Source organism: Arvicola amphibius, chromosome 1, assembly GCF_903992535.2.
Source record: "Arvicola amphibius chromosome 1, mArvAmp1.2, whole genome shotgun sequence".
Lineage (NCBI taxonomy): Eukaryota > Metazoa > Chordata > Mammalia > Rodentia > Cricetidae > Arvicola > Arvicola amphibius.
Window position 1 is genome coordinate 15,054,629 of NC_052047.1, and position 20,124 is coordinate 15,074,752.

At 41.3% G+C, this 20,124-nt stretch overlaps 1 protein-coding gene across 2 annotated transcripts; it reads right to left on the reverse strand.

Annotated features, from left to right (window-relative positions):
- Nucleotides 1-1,140: 1,140 nt before the first annotated feature.
- LOC119819157 (alpha-fetoprotein-like) lies at nucleotides 1,141-19,969 on the reverse strand. Of its 2 annotated transcripts, XM_038337211.1 has the most exons (15): nucleotides 18,319-19,969; nucleotides 17,659-17,710; nucleotides 16,450-16,582; nucleotides 13,983-14,194; nucleotides 13,588-13,720; nucleotides 12,449-12,546; nucleotides 10,858-10,987; nucleotides 8,822-9,036; nucleotides 6,638-6,770; nucleotides 5,697-5,794; nucleotides 5,061-5,199; nucleotides 3,301-3,524; nucleotides 2,112-2,244; nucleotides 1,550-1,604; nucleotides 1,141-1,271 (listed from the first exon to the last, which is right to left on the reverse strand). In XM_038337211.1, exons 1-14 carry the CDS (start codon nucleotides 18,419-18,421, stop codon nucleotides 1,560-1,562), a joined length of 1,848 nt encoding a protein of 615 aa, XP_038193139.1. In that variant the 5' UTR covers nucleotides 18,422-19,969; the 3' UTR covers nucleotides 1,141-1,271; nucleotides 1,550-1,559. The 2 variants fall into 2 exon arrangements, with proteins under 2 accessions (XP_038193139.1, XP_038193147.1); XM_038337219.1 differs by lacking the exons at nucleotides 17,659-17,710; nucleotides 18,319-19,969 and having other exon boundaries at nucleotides 13,983-14,208; nucleotides 16,450-16,519.
- Between the last annotated feature and the right edge of the window lie 155 nt (nucleotides 19,970-20,124).

Here is a 20,124-nt window from a genome sequence, read left to right on the forward strand (position 1 = left end):
CTTTAGTTCATTGTGTGTGGTGTAAAGCGCAGCTCTCAGTTCCCCAAGAATGTAGGGCAGATTTCCAGTTGTTTCAGAGCCATGCATTAGAAAGCCTTTTTTCCCTTGCCTGTGGTTAACTTGTCACACAACAAAGATCAGTTATCCATCTTTGTGTGAGTGCAAATCTGGCCACTTAGTTCTGTCGCGCTGGCCTGTTTATCTGCATTTACATAAATGTTCTATCTTTGTTACTGTAGGTTTATAAATGTCCTTAAAATAAAGTACTATGGCCCTGATATTTCATCTTCCATCCTCCAAACAATGCACACCTCGTCACTTTTAAAGGGATTCTTTAACCTTTCTCAACACTGTTTTGTAGTTTTCTGTATACAGCCTACTCATGCCTTTTGTAATGTTTGCTTCTAAGTGTATTGGATGTACTCCCAGGAGCCATCCATGCTGCTTTGCCACACCCAGTCCATTTGTTGTGTTTCCCTCTTTTGTGGAAAGCCCTGTGCCAGGGCTGGAACTAGAGAACCTACCCTCATCATCCCAGTCTTCAATGACTGTGCCAATTACTCCGACAAACTGATCTCACCCACCCTGTGGTTCTCTCTCGGCAGCTTGTTATCACCTCTTTAAGGTCACAGCTTAGTGCCATTGCTTTTGTATTCTCTCTCTGACTCTCTACCAAAGCAACCAGTGACTAGGGAATCAGCGACCATAGAGTGACTATTCCTGAAACAGGGCCTGCCTGCCAGCCAGTGCTCAACTGCAGCACGGTGGACATGTTTTAAAATGCTTGTGAATAGAGAAGCAAACAAGATTAAGAAGAAATACATGCTGGATTTTCATGTATCCTATGAAAGCATAATAACTTCGTTTCTCATGATCTGTTTCATCTTTCACTAGGACACCTAAGTAGTCATATAAGGAGCAATGGGGCCAGGCGGCATCTCAAAGTGGTTATCTTGAGAATGCGTTCTCAGATCACCAAGTTATCCAGCCTCTAGTGTGATAGATCCATTGTGGGTGGCTTTCATCTCTCACAATGCCACTTCTTGTGACTTTTAATAGGACCCGTTTTAGGCCATGACATGTAGGTCTCTCTAAAGAAATTATGTTTTCATAAATAAGCAGACTCGGAGAAGAAAACCAGTTAGGAAGTCTTTATTTCTTAGGGAGAGAAGTCTCACATGGAAGTCTTCACCATGTCGTTAAAGTACTCTCAGTGACACGGAGGCCAGGAAGCTCTCACTAAACCACCAACTCATTTGGTCCTCTCTTCCCTGTGAAATATTAAAAAAAGCTTATGTTATTATGTGAGTAGGCAGAGAAGATAAAAATGTTTTGCTGATAGGAACATAGGAAGGCCTGAGGTTGGTGTCTTCTGAAGCCTTTGAAGTCTTCCAATCTCTTGTTCCAGTATTTTAAGACTCAATCTGTTTTATTATATTACATTAATTTGAAAGAAAACTAATGGTATTTCCTAGGGTTCTCATCACTGCGGGTTGCTATTTCAGGAGAACCAGCACCATTCTGTAGCCTAGTCTGAAACTGATGTTACCTGAAGGAGTTTAAACTCCCAAAGCTGCACGAGTTCTTGAAATCAGCTTCGGACCCTGAAAGTCAAGAACACATAAAAATATTCAGAGAGAGGAATGGGAGATGGTGCCAGTCACAAGGTCAGCTCAGACGATTCCTTATTTCTACCATGGCTGCACAAAAATGTGCTCCTCATGAGTTCAACTGTATGTCCTAAACATTTTCTCCTGATGTCTCGGTTACGTAACACTAACTAGTGATTAGACCCTTTAGATCCAGTTCATGAAAACTGATTAACTTTAGCTCAGAAACAGTCTACATTATCGTCAATTATATATATATATATGTATATATATACATATATATATAATTTCTCTCTATTAGGAAATAAATCAAAATTACTGGTTCTCTTAATATAGTTTAAATTTTTAATTCTCCCTAGTACTTAGAAAAAATGTTATTATTCTAAACCTCATAACATTTCCAAAGAAAACTTAAATTTAAGTTACAGAATTGTAGGCTATTATTTCCATTCTTTACTGCAGGTTACTCCATGCCAAGACTTTGGGGAGTAAAACACACACCTCTTCTGCAAAACAGACGTCCCGCTCCTGGGCTTGGCAGCACTTCTCCAGGAAGCCAGAGAAATCAGCAGTGACAGCCTCATATTGCTCCTCTGTTATGCTGGGCTTTTGCTTCACAAGGTTAATGAGAAGCCTGGGGTTTAGAACAAAAGGAGATACAGGAGAGTCTGTCGTACATCGGCATTTTCCCAACATGCTTTTGGTAGAAGGTTTTCCGAGCCCTGGCCCCCACCCTCAGCCACCACTCCTTGATGTCACCATTGTAGGACTTCACTCTCACATCTCTCATCAGAAAGACTGAGGCTCAGAACATGCCAAGGTGCTGGCCTCCCCTGGCACAGGTGACAGATGAAGCACCATGTCAGGATCCTACATGCTTCTACCAAGTGAACTGTGATCGCTGTCTTTCATACCTACTTTATCCTTTCCTTTCCCTCGTCTGCAGTGTGGTATATCCGTGCACACAAGCCCAGATGTCTAGACGCTGACACCGGCCATTGTTACACCTTAACCCAAGGATCACTAGCTGCCTACCCTCCTCACGTAGTGTTGATTACATGTTGGCTTTAGAGTCAGGAAGGCCATAGAGAAGGCTTGCGGGGGGGGGGGGGGAACACCATTCTGATTACCTCTTGAAACACTCCTCTGGCCGGGGTGGGGTGAAGAAAAATGGGACCTCCCAAGGAAGGAATCCCATGTAGAAAGTTAGCAATTATGAAATTTAAATTAAAATGCAAGGGCATTTGAAGAATGTAAGTTTTACTGGCTTCATCCCCATCATTACAGAATGTCTCTTGTCATGAATGAAATGTGTGTTTATTCCTTTTTTTAACAATATTGTTGAGTCAGATATAATTAACCTGCTTATAACCACACATTCCCCATAGCTGGAACGGAAGTCACAGACTCACTACACAGATCTCTCCTGATCTTTCAGAATAGACCATCCATTTTCCTTCTACCCAAAATACATCACAATTGTTATGACAGAGACAATTTTTCATAACAGAAAATTATCTGCCTTAGTGGATTTCCCCAAACCAACTTCACCCACAAGGCTGTATGAACTCTGAAACAGAACTAATTTTAAAGAGATTCTTTAGTGCTTCAAGGGCATTTATAGTCTGGTGAACCCGTGAAATGTCAAGCAGGAGTCCCAGCTCCATGGTGGAAAATAAAAATGTCTTACTCTTGTTTCATGGTCTGCAGGGCTCTGCCCTGAGCCTGGCACAGATCCTTGCTCAAGGTGAATTTGTCCTCAGAAAATGGTGGAGGGACGTAGCTTTCATCCTTCACCAAGCTGGTGAGGCATGGCCTCCTGTTAGAATAGGAAGAATTGCAGCAGTGGCCGATACCGGGGTTCAAAGGGTTTGCTTCGTGTCTTATACACAAGTGTCCAATGAAAAGGTCAGCCTGGTTGGGAGAAGGAAAAAGAAGAAATCAGAGAAATGAAATGAGCTACCAAGCTGACTCCCGTTTCCAGAATTCTCATGCAGTGACACCCAATGTCCAGGAACTTATCACTGATATAACAGGAAAATTTACTGTGTAGCATTGCTGCCATACTAACAGCATGTGTGGACTTAAATATTTGCCCTGGGATAAAACTTACTATGTAGCAGCAGATGCTAACACATGTGATATTGATGAAAGCTATGTGACTGTCCAAAATATGCTTCTAGCTGCATACAGACTTTCCAAAAGGAAAAATATCTCTATCTTTATGTGTACAAATCAATGGGTAAGTCATTTTCTGTGTGTATCTGGTTGAGTTTTGTTTTTATTTAAATATCTATTCTATTTTTAATTATGGGGTGGTAAGTGCAGTTGAGTGTGGGTGCCTGCGGAAGGCAGAGGCACCCAATCTCTGGATCTGGAGGAAAAGGTGTTTGAGAGCCATTTTCAGTAGGTGCTGAGAACCAAAACTGGGTCCTCTACAAGAACAGCACACACTTTTTTGTTTTGATTTGGTTTGTTTTTTTTTCCCAGACTGGGTCTCACTGTGTAGCCCTGGCTGTCTTGGAACTTGCTCTGTAGACCAGGTTAGCCTCAAACTCAGAGCTCTGCCTGCCTCTGCCTCCTGAGTGCTGGGATTAAAAGCAGTACACTCTTTTAATTGTCCAAGCTATCTCTTCAACTTGAGTTTGGGTTTTGATGCAAAGAATCACTTTCTGAAGGTAAGAATAGAACAAATCCAACCTTTGCAGTTTTTTTTTCTACACACACACACACACACACACACACACACACACAACTAATAGAAAAAATGGGTGTGTGTTTAAGCTTTAACATAGATTCTTCCTATTTCACATATTTTTTTAAGATATCTCTTAAACACCTAGTTATAAATTTTTAGCGTATTTGTGTGCTTACTATTCTCAGGCTAAGCCTATGTGAATCATTTGGATTACATACTCTAAAACGGTCATCCTACAAAAATGGTACAATTTTTATTCTCAAATATCAAACACAAACACCTCAGAAGTCCCCTTTCAATGTGACATGAAAATGAAGGGGTTATTATTATCCAGAACATGGATCTTACTCCTGTACTTTACCTTGGAAACAAAGTGCCCCAAATATCATTGTAATGATAAGACTGGCCTGCAAAAGGCAGATCCCTAAAATAGCACAGCTTTTTGAAATCTATTATAAACAAAGCTTTGCCTTTCTTTTCAATATTAAAGTGAGACTTTAGAGAATAAAAAGTATTAAGTTGAATAACACATTGGCTGTTATCCTTCCTATGCATAAAGCTTGCTTTTATGTTCTTAAATAAAGCGACTACACACACTTCTACCAGGTGTTCTAGGATAGGAAGCCCCGTTAAAGGCAAACCAATGAGAAACAGCACTATCACACCCCCCTCCGGCTGAGCTCACTAAAGAAACCAAGCGACGCCTTCTCCACATAGGCTTCCACGATTTCTCCTGGCATGGAAATACTCACCGCTCCCTCACCACAGGCAGACCATTTATCCTCACTGAGCTGGCAGCACGTGGAAGCAATGCCCACCATCTTCCTGGTGAGGTCTATCAGCTCAGCTGAGGTCAACTGAGGGACTTTCCTCGTGTAAACAATGAGGAACCTGAAAGGCATTTTGACAGTGTCGTCACGAGTTTTATTCCTTCCTCCTCCTCAAGGACCTACTTTTGGTGTCAGAAGACATGAGGCTTGTGGCCCAGAGATGGAGAAGTCTCCATTCTGACAACCACCTCTCTACCCCTGACCACCCCACGCATCCCTATGGGGTACAGATGGCGCAGTGGACTGCTTTCTTCCCAACCTCAGCACTTTGATTTCAACTGTGACCTTTGGTTGTTGGAATTTTGTGAGCAGAACGAACACCTCTCCTGCAAAAAGCTGCAGGGTTTGGGGAACCCGCGGCCAATTCAACAGCCCAGACTGCACAGATGTTCTTGTCAATTAAGGGGGAACAACCTGGGAGGAATCACGTAATTGAATTTATACTGACTACTATCCAACTGGGGATGGAAGTGAGTCTCAGTGGCTTAAGAATTTCAATTCATGTTCCCCTCACCTATTAATAATTTTAAATGACTGAAAACACTAGAAAAACCGTACTCATTTTGTAAGTAGTAGGGCCCCATCTTCTGGAAGGCAGCGCAGCTCTGCTTAGCCAGTGCATGGCTCTCCTGGATGTGTTTCTCAAGCTCTTCTTCCTAAAAATGCAGACAGCGTCACGTGCATTTCTCCCCCCTCCCAGACACAGAATGTTCTCTATGCCAGCATCTCATTCTATTGGAAGACCAATCTTAGAAGCCTTTAGAGAGCATTAAGATGACAGAGTGTGACCTGTGTGAGAATCAAAAACAGATGAACTCTAGAGGACATAAGCACTAGGTAGAGGACTGCAGTTTCCGTATAAGACTTTGTCTTCTCTGAGCTGTCAAATAATGAATATTCTCTCTATTCTACTCACCATAGAGCTTTTGACTAATATTTTTTTCTTTTTTTTTCTTTTTTTTTTTTTTTTTTTTGGTTTTTCGAGACAGGGTTTCCCTATAGTTTCTAGAACCTGTCCTGGAACTAGCTCTTGTAGACCAGGCTGGCCTCGAACTCAGAGATCCGCCTGACTCTGCCTCCCGAGTGCTGGGATTAAAGGTGTGCGCCACCACCGCCCGGCTATTTTTCTCTTATATAAGCCATCGGTTAGTGGCTAGCATAATTACTTAATGGTTAGATTACTAGTTTATAAGTATAACTAGCTAATTGCTAGTTAATAAAGCTAATTTTATTTTAACTATTCTAATAAAATAGTTTGTGTTTTATTATTCGGTGAGGAGCATTGCCAAAGAGCACGTGTGGAAGCCACTCCGGCTTTGTGGAGCAGATTTCCTCTCCTTCTCCCTTTACATGGCCCCAATGCCCCAACCCCGTTCCCCAGGCTCACAGAGCAGGTGCCTGCTGAGCCATGAGACATCTCACCACTTCACAAACAGTATTGTCAGTGTTCCGGGCAGTGCAGGTTTAGAGACTATCCCCTAAGTTCTAGAGCAGCCTACCCCATTGTTCTGGCATGCAGGTGAATTTTCAGCCTGGGAACACTTCTCCATTATCTCCTGGTATGTTTTAGCAATTCTTAGGATGACTGAGACGGCAAACGTGGTGTGTCTTCTTGAATATTCATAAAGAAATCTGAAATATGCAGGAAAAATATCATGTCTTTGGAACGAGACGAAGTTACACTACTCATTCCCTAAGTATTCCAATATAGTAGTCAGAGCATAGCATATTAAAAAATCAAATAGCAAGTGAAGCAGAAAAAACAAACAATTTGAATTCTATGAACAGCAAAATTTTAGTACAGTCATTCATATATATATATATATATATATATATATATTCCCTTAACTCACCCTGTAAAATGTCCTTTCATGAAATCATGGCATTTTCCAGAAAATAGATGGAACTGGCAATCATTAGGTTAAGTGAATAAACCAGAGTCAGGTAAACAATGTCTATTTATTTTCTCATATATGTAACGTAGGTCTAAAACTATGTATGCATGTATGTGAAATGATGTTTAATTAAAGAAGAATGTTGCAAATAATGCTATTTTGTTTTGTTTCGTATCCCACTTTGGCTCTTTAGCTGTGCGATTTATAATCATTCATCCAACAGGTATGTTTTCCAGGCTGTCCTGGATGCTAAAATTGCTCTAAACAGTGAAGAGCTAACACCATGAAAGAGAAAATTCCTCTCCTCCCCCAAGCATTTGTTGTAAGGAGGCAGCAGCAAGCTTTACTGGGTCATCTGTCTTTGGTAGGGATAAGTCAGTGGAGGAAAGTAAAGCGAGATGGAAGACAGGAAGAGGGCTGGCACCCAAAGAGGCGTGGTCACTGATTTGGCTTGTGGTCAAGCTTGTGGTCCTTTGGGTAAGTGATCCAGCGGCAGAGGAGTGCGTGGAGGAAAGGCAAGGCCTTGGAGGAAGATCCTGATTAGCTGAGATTTCCACTGAAATTTCTTTGCCACTGAAGGCCTGTTTCTATAAAGAAAATCATTAGCTTTTTTAGATCTGTATGTATATATAAACCTAAGGATAGTTCTTTAGTATAAATTGTGCTCCAGAATTATAGACATTGGTAGTGTTTACTTATACCAACAAAAAACAATCTCTAGATGTGTCTCCTAAATCTAGTCTTTGTTTTGGTTTTCACAGCCTTATTTAGCAGTACAAATGATGTGTGGATGCCTGATTTTGACACAACAAAAGAGCTACATCTTCTCGGAATACTGGGGAGAAAATCGAGCCATCGTTTTCATTGCTGCATTAGAACCAGGCTCTTAAATTGAGAAAGGCCCTGGGAAGTGATTAAGTTTAATGTTCTAATAGCCGCACAAATTCCTCTTCTAACAGCATCCACAGGTACATACAATAAAGGAAAAGGTATTAACTTGACTGTTAGCGAATAGAATGAGTACATGCCTATTGATTATACTACAAAAATTACCATTGTGCAAGTATCTCTAAACACGTTTTCATTGGCTTAAAAAGTCAATAAATATCAAGCAACCTGCTGCAATGAAAGGCTTTATATCTGGCTCTAGCTATGGAGTTATATTTAGGGGAACAGTTCTTAAAGGCATGTATTGCAAGAGACTCTATTCATGATCTTGAGCTCTTCTTGTTTTTAAATCTAATTTTCTTTATCTATTAGTTCTGGAGGAGGAACACATATGCCATAGCATGCGAGCGTTGTCAAGTAGCACTTTTGGAAATTGGCTCAATCACTCCAATCCTTGGTTTGAACTCAGGCGGTCAGGCTTGTGTGGCAAGCACTTCTTACCCTCTGTGCCAACTTGACAATCTATGCTTTCCTTACTATCCATATCTAAATATATATTTACAAGTATATCTAGATTATCTTTACAAGTTCACGGTGGCTATCATATGAGATATGTAAAGAGAATGTCATTCCTCATTTCAGAGAAAATATAAAACAATATTTAGATTCATAAGCAAGCCAAATAACAGTGGTCCATGTGGAAGTCTGGTCTCTCTACCATAGATCTCACTCCCTAGGCTCTAGCTCTGTGGTTGTGAATCCTTGGGCTCACAGCATCTACACAGACAGCCTCAACGGAGCTCAAAACCTGTAGCCATCATTCCCCATTCCCACAAATCAAACCTTCTAATTACCAGATGGTCTATATCATTGTGAACACACATTTACAGGGCATGTTACCTTGCCATGTACATGATTTTTTCCTCCGAAGAAAACTGGCCAAAATTTCTATCTCCCATAACCTCATTTAGATTTGGAGACAACCCTTCAGGTTTGTCGTCATTTTCTGCGTGAATTATGCAATAGCCAAGCTCCAGTGTGGGCAATTTGCAGCAGTCTGCTGTTTTGCTTGACAGAATATCTTGTTGAGAGCATATGTATGACATGATTTTTTCCTGGAATGGGAATAACACAATATAAGACTCAAAGATTTATCCTTTAAGGTAGAGACTTGAAGCTTGAAAAGGAAGTGGAAGACGAGATAAACGGAGAGGTGAAGGGAAAAACCTAGGATCAACACAGGCTTTTGCCTCGTCTCCCTTTCTGTCTTTACCCCCTCTCTCTTCTCCCTTTTTATTCTGCTCAATCTTGCTTTCCCTCGTTGCTTTCCAATTTATTGCATACCTCTTCCCGTAGTTTTCATCTAAGTCCTACTTTTTGTTTTAGTAGAAAAAAAGTCTCCAAGAAAAGAAAAAAGCGATGCTCAAACCAGATAGCGCCTTTTTATTGGTACTGAAATTTTCCAATGGACAAAATTTGCAGGCATTCTACCCTTGCTCCCCTCCATATCTTGATCAGTAAGATATGCAGTGAGCCACTCTGACCTCCAGAGGGCAGTCTCTAGACAACGAACCCACGGTGAAAATTCCTGGAGAGAAAACTTTCTCGTCTCTGCTCAGGGACATTATCACCAGTGACAGCTGAAACCTAATATTCAGTTGTTAAAGCCTTCTCTAAAATACTGAAATAATTTTTTTTCTACTCTCAATGAAAGAGTACCTAGGCGCTCCAAAAGTTAAAAGCTAATTTTTGAACTGTCTATGAAAATCAATAAAATTTTCACCTACAAACCAAGAAAGCTGTGCTTAAAGAAATACAAAACACAATTTTTTTTTGTTTTGTTTTGGTTTTTTTTTTGAGACAGGGTTTTTCTCTGTAGTTTTGGAGCCTATCCTGAAACTAGCTCTTGTAGACCAGGCTGGCCTCGAGCTCGCAGAGCTCTTCCTACTCCTTCCTGCCGGGATTAAGGGCGTGCACCACCACCACCGCCTGGTGATTGATGATTTCTTAAGGCGCACAAGCACATAACTACTAAAACCCGTGTTTCCTGGTCCATCCACCACGACGGGGGTGCCTGCTGCTCTAGTGTCTGTCCTGCTCTGTCCCCTGGCAGCCCCTGCCACCTGCTGACTTCCCTGACCACCTCTTTGAAACCCCATGCCAGTGTGCTGAAATGAGCCTCTCCTGACCCTGCCTCTAAGTCACTTGAACCTCTAACAACAGAGGTTTTTTTTTAAGTCTCTTTCATGTCACAGGGATGAGGGGACGTGATAGAGTGTGTGCTGACCTCTCGTTCCATGTCTAGGAAGCACAGTATTGGCCCCAAATTGCCACACCATGTTCATGACACTTCCTATGGATTCTCTTGCTAAGAGTTTAGGATTCTATCTCTCTTAGACCCATTTTTTCACACCTCTGCTTGCCACGAAGGGACATTTTCCCCGTGCAAGTTTCTTGGGTTATTTTTACTTATAAATCTGTCATTAAACTTTGACAGAATGTCTCAATATGGCAGGCATTGTCCTGTAGAGATATCGGCCAACAAAAGACAGTCTCTAACTCCAAGAAGGCCATTGTCTTATCTCTCTGGTTAAAGTATACATTCTTTGATGCCAATTTATGTTTTCCTAAGAAGTGTTTCTCATGGTGAACCAGAAGCTAGCTAGCAAGCTGGTAGAAGATACTCGCTGCATTCAATCAAATAAAGAAACAAATGTGCCTTAGTCTCACAAAAGGGGACAGGGATTGCGAATGCCTGACGTGAAAGCCGAGATCAAGAACGTAGCTTAAATTCTACCCTGAGAAAATCTGTCACTTCACTGAGCCACAGCGGGCCCTGTGCCCTGCCTGGCCCAGGCAGGTGGCCTTCATTTAGAGTGAGCTGAAGTGAGAAGAGAGGCGACAGAAACATCTCAGAGGAAGAGAGAGACTCCTACCCCATCCTGCAGGCACTCCAGCGCGTTCCCTAGGCAGCACTCCTCGTGGATGTGAGCCACATCCAGGACCAGCTTCTCAATCTCCGTAAAATTCGCCTTGGGGAACTTCTGACTCATCTTAATAATGGTTCTGGGAGAGGAAGATTTTTTTAAAAAAATCATCTTGTTTATCCATCAGAATAAAATTGCATTTTCTATAGAGTATCTGTTGAGCAAACCTCCAAGGGGAAAAGATCTGAGTTGCCTTATTTTACAAGAAATATGTCTTAGATCTCATCATCTTGGGCCCCGCCTCTCTAGGTAGAAGCTCTGTAGATTGTGGGCTAGGTGCTCAAACGATTTGGAAGTAACTTATAGCATCGCAAAGATTTTCTAGGGACTCAAGATCCGTGGTGTCCTTGTTTGCTCTTCCCTGACCCCAGCATTTGGTGCCCTTGTGGCACACATGGTGACACTTGTCTATAATTTCAGCAGGCAGGAGGTGGGGGTAGGAGAATGGGGAATCTGAATCCAGCCTCAACTATCAGATTCTGCCTCAAATAGACATTTTTATGAAAGAATAACTGATGAAGGGGCGGAAAAATTCTTTGAAAATAACACTTGCTTTTCCTTTCATAGAAATAAATACTTGTGAGAAACCAGGGAGGGGTGCAGATGCAGAAATCAGTGACATGAACGAAGTGGAGAAGATGCAACATTGGCGACAAGCCATCAGCTCAGGGCGGAAGGACAGTATAAAATAAAGCTGCCTCCAGCTAGGCACTCCGTTCATGCTAAGGGCTATCCGCGCAAATGTCCTGCTTCCTTGAGTAGATGCTGGAGTCACTGCAGCTGATGAAGAGGGAGCGGGGCGGTAACAGGGGAGCATGCGGCTTTTATCGCTGATAGATACATTATGCCGCTGCTGTAATTGTTTCTTCATTTCTATTTTACTCCTACGGCGGATTTTTAAAGTACTTCATGAATGGACTGCTAAGTTTCTAGCAGAATCGGGAGGTGATTGAATAGTAAGTCTGGCCTCTTCCAGGAAGTGCCAGCCAGTCTTTAAAACTCACTACATGACTGAAAACACCCACTGATACTCAGCTGCGCACAATACTCATGACTCACGTCATTTAGAACTGTCTTTTCACCTGTCATTGCCAGGTTCTAAAGCTGTTGCCTCAAGGCAATACTTTAATGAGAAGCAGCTCTTGACAATGGAGCAGATTAGGAAGCACTGTGAACATGAAGAATTCCTTCTTAGGCAACAAGTCTGAGATGCCCCTCCATGAAGGTTGATCTACTTTTTGGAAGAGCTAGGAAAATATGGTCTAATGAGGTGGTATCGTTTGACTGTGGTTAGAAACTGAAGTGTCTAGAACAGGTGAACAAAATAAACCTTAAAATTCTCTCTCGAATATCATGCCAGTGAGGCTTTTGTAATTAATCTAAGGCCAACTGATCTGATGACTTCCTTCTGATCCTGAGATTGCACGAATCACAGTCTACCTCACCAAAGGGGACTTTACTCTGCAAGAGTGGCATTGAGAAAAAACGAACACAACTCTACAGCGCCTGACTGATTGCCTCCATAGAAGCTTAAACTTACGTGGCCTGGAGGTTTCGGGATCCAAACTTCTTTATTACTGCACACACATGCTCATTCAGCAAGCTTCCTTCTCTTAGTTCCTTGGCAATTGATGCTCTCTAGATGCAGAAGAGGTGAAGTGTTTAAAAAAAAGAAAGCGCATGTATTCTTTCTAATAATCAAGAAAGCAGTGATTACAGGCAACACATGAACGTGCATTGAGTAATTTTTTTTTACTAAACTTAGAATCACCAGACATTTAAACACATTACTTCTTAATGACTTTTAGATGAATTCTTATGTATATATGGCTGAGATATATTTAAAATACTTCAAAACAAAACATCATAGTTTTGATACTGGAACCATATGGACAGCTTTGCCTTTCCAGCCTCCAGGCAAGAAGCCTGCTGACTCCTGCTCCATAAAAAAAAAAAAAAAAAAAAAAAAAAAAAAAAAAAAAAAAAAAAAAAAAAAAAAAAAAAAAAAAAACACAAGATTGCATCACAATCTGTATTGAGGAAAGTCATGTGATTCTTAGGAATCTGGGCCCAATTGGGGCTATATAACATGACTGTCTCAAAAAGCAAAGGAAAGCAAGCAAGCAAAAACCCGAAGCTGAAATATGCTCCCTTTGGCTGATGTATGACCACCACCACCAGTGTTCAGCTTCTTTAACTCTGGTTGAACTTGTAGTGTGCCGTCAGTTATCCATGGGGTTGTTGATTGTGTATGAATATTGTTTCATGTTTGAATGAGAAGCTATAGGGAGCATGTCATTGTTCTGCCCTGCAGAAGAAACACAGCTCCATCTTCTGTCCGGCTTATAGCTACTAAGTCACCTCTTCCATGTAGATTGCTATTACTTCTACTTTCTTTAAAGATTCAGTACTTGCTGATTCATGGAGCCACAAAGTACACACATTTTTACTTTGACCTACCCTTGTGCCTTACCATTAGGGATATTGTTTCTAACTTTAACTAAAAATATAAAAGGAGATTTCATTGATAATGGGAAAGATATTCACTAGGATGGAAAAGAACGGCACACTCTCTGAAGATGATATTCTCCACATGAGCCATATTTCCACTTTTAACTCTGCTTTCCCGAGTCATAGCTAGATCCCATCTAGGTTCACAGAGCTGCACAGAATTACCACCTTTGTCTGGAAGCATTCCTCCGGGTTCTCAGCTTTGCAGCATACTGGGACTGCCTTGTCGTACTGAGCAGCCAAGGAAAGAATGGCAGGTGAGTACATGAAGGGGTACCTTCTTGACACTTCGTAGATGACCCTGTGGAGGTGACAGCACATGAAAATTTGCTAACACAAATGGACGGCAACTACTCTGAAATGGGAAAGAGATAACGTCCCCGGAGGCTGGGTCTGCATGTGGTCTGTCCCGCATCTCACGGCCTGTCTATAACAGGAGCCCTGGAGGTATTCTCTGTGTAGTCCTCAGCAGACACACCCTGGCTACTATTCCCGACTTCTACACACTCTGGAGTACCCTTGTAGACGGCAGAAACACTGACTGCCCTGTGGAGGGCCCTTACCTGTTCATGAACATCTCCCTGTTTTCTTTGTATGCCTTGCAACTCTCAGCAGCTTCTGGGAAGTTAAAGGGCAAGACAGAGGCAGAAGCTGTCTTCTTGCGGGCAAGCAGACACTGGTGTCTTCCCTCCCCACTTTGGCTGCAGCAGTCTGCGAATCCATACTTGTCAGAGAGCTCCTTCTCATGGCAAATTTCGTCCAGAAACACAGACATCTGGGAAAAGAAGTCTTTTGTGTTTTTTAAAAAGCCATGAACTCCATTGAAAGAGATGTGTAAAGTTTTCCAATATCCGAAATGAAACCAGTAAATTAAGAAAGTCCCCTGTACATGTTCAAGAGGTTTCCTCTTGATCTGAAGTGATCACTTTCTTTGGTAGCTTTGAGGGTGAAGGGCTTCTAACTTACATCCTTGGGTAGCACATGTGACCATGAGACATAGTTATTTTATGTTAAAAGAAAAGGGGGCCATGCGATTGTTTATCTTTCCTACCTTGATTTTAAATTAAGTGATTTTACTCTCTTATTTCATGAAAAATTTAGCCGCCAGAAAATAAAACCTTTCCTTGTGGTTTTATAGATGCTCATTCCCTTTGGCCTTCTAACAACAGGACAAGAGTCTAAAATTGGATATTATTTTCAGTTAAAAATGGGAATGACCTCAAAGCGGAGTAAAAATAAGACTGCTCTTCATTAGTCATAATTACAGATGTAGCTGCAATGTCTTTAAGATGCTTTCTTCCTTAGTGCCTAAATTCACTGAGATTAGACAAGACTGGTATTCTAAAGAAAGCCTCTAAAAATGCATGTTTCATTCGTTTTAGGAAAATCTTTAACTATTATAATTACTAACATTCTTAAAATCTTGACAGTCTTACTTAAGACCCTAATTCTCAATATTCACTTTTGATTATTGATGTTCTCTGGTTGGTTAGGATAGTTTCTCTTCATGATGTGGTCCTGGCTGCCTGGAACTCCCCCCATGTAAACTAGACTGGTCTCAAACTCGGATTCCCTTGCCCCCGCCTTCTGAGCTCTGAGATTACAGGAGTGTACCACTATGCTTGTTTCAATCCACCCTTTTAGAGAAACAGTTTCAATTTGCAGGGTCAAAGCACCCAATCTGTAATGTTATCCCGAACTCTAATTGAATAAAAAAGTTGCAATACGAGGTGTCTTCCAGCATGTGTATGGGCACATGTGCCAAGAGCCACACCCTATAGAAAACCAACTGCTGTCTTCCAGCAGCCAATAACTTCCAGTGATTCCTCTGCAAAGGCTGGCGCTTTCTGAGCCCCTTCGCATCCATGCGGGAGTTTCGACTAGCTTGGTTTTACGCAGGTCTTGTACAGACAACCGCAGCCATCGTAACTTCACATGGACAATTTGCCCTGTTCTTCTGAAAACAGTTTTTCAGAAGTTCTCCTTCAATCTGTGGCTCTTACAATCTTTCCCCCTCCCTCTTTCCCAATGGACCGTGAACCCTTGAGGGTAGAGAGTGTCCCCTCTCTATAGGTGTCCCATTTAGGGTTGAACACGCCACAGTCACTGGCCTGCACTTTGATCAGCGTGAATCTCTGTATGAATCAGCAGCCCCTGCAAATAGGAGCTTCAGGGATGCAGGCTGAGGGCTGCACTAGGCTCTTGCTGAGTGATGAGTGTTTAGAAGGCAGTCTGATAGTATGTCCATCCCATAAAATGAATAGATATAGGTTTTCTCTTAGGGTCTATGACATACTCAACTGTGGGGCTTTGGCTCAGTTCACAGTGCCAGGCATGAATTTCACACCGTGAAAACAGGCCTGAAATCCAGTCAGAGCACCATGGTCCACCCTTGTGAATTTATGCCTGTGTTGCACCAAAAGATATACTGTAGCCAGGCTAATTGCTACTCTACAATTAACAACTGTATAATAATATAATATAATATAAAATTTTACATAAAATTTTGATTACATAAAAGATAGAGATTATTATATAACTTGATGACTTAGAATTTATAAATAAGATGGGGATTCTGACAATAAGCTGCAGCCAAGTTCTCTTAGTTCACTGGACAGATGTTCCGATTGGTGGACAACATCTTCCATGTAGTGTTTCGATTAGCATTGTGTTTACAGTAATTCCTAGAAAGATGTCAGCAACACTGTGTGCCTAGAGAAAATGAACCTCTATTCGTAGTTAACATAAATCTCCATGACAACTCTAAATGGACTTAATGACACCCTGAATGGTGTAGATTCTCAAAGAAGAGAGTGTGTTCACAGTCACTCAGAGAACCTCACTCTGTAACCTTAGCCGAGTCGCCATGGTAATCGTGGCTCTTTTTAGCAGCCACTTGCATTGCATCAGAGCTGTTCAGGACTCCAGAACCAAACGAACCCTGCGTTCATACAGCGGTTTTCAAATAACTAAACCACATCTTCGCGGCATCTTCTCTTCCACAGCCTGGGTTGTGGTTAGGTCACTCACCTGGTTTCCTAAACACCCTCCATGCTGCTCTTCGCTCGTGGGTTTCTTAATCGCCGTCATCACGTCGCTCGTCATTTTGCTTACTTCCTCGATAGTGGCTTCGGGAACAAACTGGGTAAAGGTGATGGTGGCACTGAAATAAAACCACATACAGGGGCTTAGGGACCAGACACGGTCACACTTGTCTCCCAAGAACAGCTTTCTCTCTGGGTGGCTTACGTCCTGATTTTTTTTTTTTATATGGCGCGCCCCCACTAAAGATCCATGTGAGATGGAGTTCTAGCCACTCAGAAATAAAGGTCACTTTTCTTTCTGTCACCCATAAATAAAGTGTAACTCTTACTAGTCAAAGTAAACGGATTTCCCGAAAATGTATGTCCTCCTTTTTGGACCACTGCTCACTGTGATGCATTGGTAACTGGGAAAACCTATAGTCCTTACAGTTTTCTTTTTCTTAATTTAAGCAAAGATTAAGTCTTTAGACCTCCAGCTACGTTTGCTCCCATCATGACTGAATTTCAGTGCTAGTTTGTGGTATTCTCAGTTTGACTCAAAGTGGTGTGTGTTCTGCATGCAAACATCACCAGTAACACATAGGTTTAAGTTTTTTACTGTAAAATTCCAAACAGGTAGAATGAAGGCAAGATTTAAAGGAATAAAACGTCCTCCACAAATAACAAAAATAACCATTTTCTACTTCCTGTGACTTGATACTGAACAGTCTGCAAACCAGAGAATGCTCCAGTCTCTTCCTGCTGGTACTGATAAGACAGATTCCTGCACTCATGCAAAGCTCTTACTGACTGCTGAGAAATTAATCTTCGGTTTTGAAAACCTGATTTGGTTTGCTTCATAGAATTCCAGGCAATGTGCAGGTTAAGACGCAAGACATTGCCCCAAAACTCAACATTTTACATATCTGTTTGATATTCCGCATAAGTGAAGCCTTAAAAATGCCCAATTCTCTCTCGTAATTTTAAAACTAATATTCGGAGCTGAGCATTGGTTGTGCACACACTTTAAACCCAGCATTAAAAAAGCAGAGGCTGGCGGATCACTATGAGTTCAAGGCCAGCCAGGTCTACAGAGCGAGTTCCAGGACAGGCTCCAAAGCTAAACCCTGTCTAGACCTGTCCCCCCCAAAAACTAATATTCAATTATCTAAATTTTTTTTTGGCATGGCATATCTGTAATGCAAGCAAAACTTACAGGCTAAGTAAATTCTTCTCTGTTGAGCACTGGGAAGAATCTAATGTGGAAGCTGGAAAACAAAAGATATTTTGACAAGTGATTATCTCACCTGGGAGAGCAAGCACTGATGAATTTAAACCCAGATATCTTCATTTTACACTTGGGAAAACTCAAAGATTAAGAAACGAAGTTAACCAGACTGATCAATTGCAGACTTGACACCATTTATCACCCTAACAGTACAGCGTTCTCATTGGCTGATTTTAGTAGCCTTTGAGCATAATTACGCTACAGTTGGCGTATTCACAGCAATGCTTTGAATAGAGTCAAACCTTGATGAGAATAGAAACGCTATGCTTCAGTCAATCTCAAGGAACTAGGAGTGTGGCCTGCTTTCATGTCTTTTCATATATATGTACACATATGAGATTAAATAAATCAAGAATGATTGAGCATGGACGACCCAAAAGCTAATCGTGTTAAACATTGCTGTGGCTTTCTAAGCCTCTTGTGGAATTACATTTATGCTTCACCCGGATCTAGCCACCAGTTAAATACTTTCCTCGTCCACAACAGCAAATACGACGCCTAAATCAAGACAACTGAAGAGATGCAAATGCGAGAGTTTTGAAGAATTTTGTTAGAGAAAAATAGCTCCTAAGTTATATAACATCTTACCTATTCCAAACTCATTTCTATGCAGCACTTTGGAGTCAGCAAAACTTAGCAGGAAGACGACAAGAATGGGCGCCCTCCACTTCATGGTGGCTGGTTTGTTCATCGTTGGCAGTGGTGGAAGCCGAACGTGCAGAGCGGTCCTGCTGGCGGCCTTTTATATGCTTCTTAAGTGATGCCTGTTAACTAGTAACCATCGGCTGGCAAACATGTTACTTTACTTCCTTAGGTTGAGATGGGGCAATTTGCCAATAATTAACAGCCCAGGGGTCACTTGTGTCTTATATTCAAGGACACAGACCACTTCAGAGTGGAAAAAAGAAAAAAACATCTTGCAGACGCTGCAAATGTTTTTCTCCAACTAACCTGTTCAAATAGATAATGTCCCCTAAACTGAAGAATAATTTTTATTTCAATTTTTAAAACATTGATATAGCCATAAAGGAAAGATACTAGACTTACTAGGTAACTCAAAATACATTTTTTAAAAATATTAAAATACATATCATATGCTAGTCATTGAACATATTGTTTGATTAATTCAGACTCTTCATTAATGAATATATTTTTGATTATAGTGTTATTATTTAACTCAAAAACATTTGTCAATAAGGTATATTTTATTTAATGTGCTGTATATGATTTGACACAGAAAACTGACAGCATAAACCTTGATGAAATAAGTCCCATTCTAATTAATATACCAAAGAACAATGAATGTATGTCATAGGTAAGTGGGTCAGCTCCACCATTCTCAATTCTGTTTGTATACAACAGGTAAGTGGTTCAGCTCCATCATCCACAATTCTGTATTTATGTCACAGGTAAGTGAGTCAGCTTCATCATCCACAATTCTGCATGTATGTCGCAGGTAAGAGGGTCAGCTCTATCATCGACAGTTCTATATTTATGTACACCACAAGTAAGTGGGTCAGCTCCATCACCACTTGGCAGCTCAAGATGGTTATGGGCATACTAAATAATAAACACTGATATGCATCTGACCCTAAGAGTGCTTCTTCTCGTACCTTCTCCCCCTATGTCACAGAGTCTGTGGTAACTTTTAACTTCTCCACACATTAGACTGACTGGAAACTCTTAAAAGTTACCAATATTTACCTAAACTATAACTCAAGCTAACAAGTCAGAAGCTGTGCAGTTAAGATCCAGGCATCAGTGCTTTCTAAGACTTCTATTCTTTTTAATTCATTGTTTAAACATGTATTTTATGTGCTTGAGTGTTTTCGTTTGAATGTATGTCATGTGCTTGCCTATTGCCTGAGGAGGTCAGAAGAGGGTGTTAGATCCCCCGGAATTGGAGTTACAGATGGTTGTGAGCTGCCGTGTGGGTACTAAAAATCAAACCCAGGTCCTCTGGAAGAGCAGGGGGTGCAGCCACTACCAAGCAATCTGTCTAGCCCATGAGCAGTTATTGTTATAAAGATGGTTACTGGAACAAATGATCTGTACGAGAAAATGAATATAGTACACTCATAAAATGGAGTGAAAGGCAGCTATCGAACCAATTTTGTGGAGCAATATTTAATGCAATGGAAAGATTCTCGTGCTGGGCGGTGGTGGCGCACATCTTTAATCCCAGCACTCAGAGAGGCAGAAGCAGGAGGATCTCTGAGTTCGAGGCCAGCCTGGTCTACAAGAGCTAGTTCCAGGACAGGCTCTAGAAACTACAGGGAAACTGTGTCTCGAAAAACCAAAAAAAAAAAAAAGATTCTCATAATGTATCACTAATCGAAAGCAGGAAAAACGAATGACATCGTTCTTAGGCCACACCTGTTCTCCTTACTCTAC

Bases quoted from the DNA above. Each gene is read 5' to 3' on its own strand.
- LOC119819157 (XM_038337211.1), bottom strand. From the start codon at position 18,421: ATGAACAAACCAGCCACCATGAAGTGGAGGGCGCCCATTCTTGTCGTC. The intron at 17,711-18,318 runs GTAAGATGTTAT...TTTGTTTTCCAG, and splicing joins TAGAAATGAGTTTGGAATAG to CTTCCACATTAGATTCTTCC. The intron at 5,200-5,696 runs GTACGGTTTTTC...AATGCCTTTCAG, and splicing joins CCCTACTACTTACAAAATGA to GTTCCTCATTGTTTACACGA.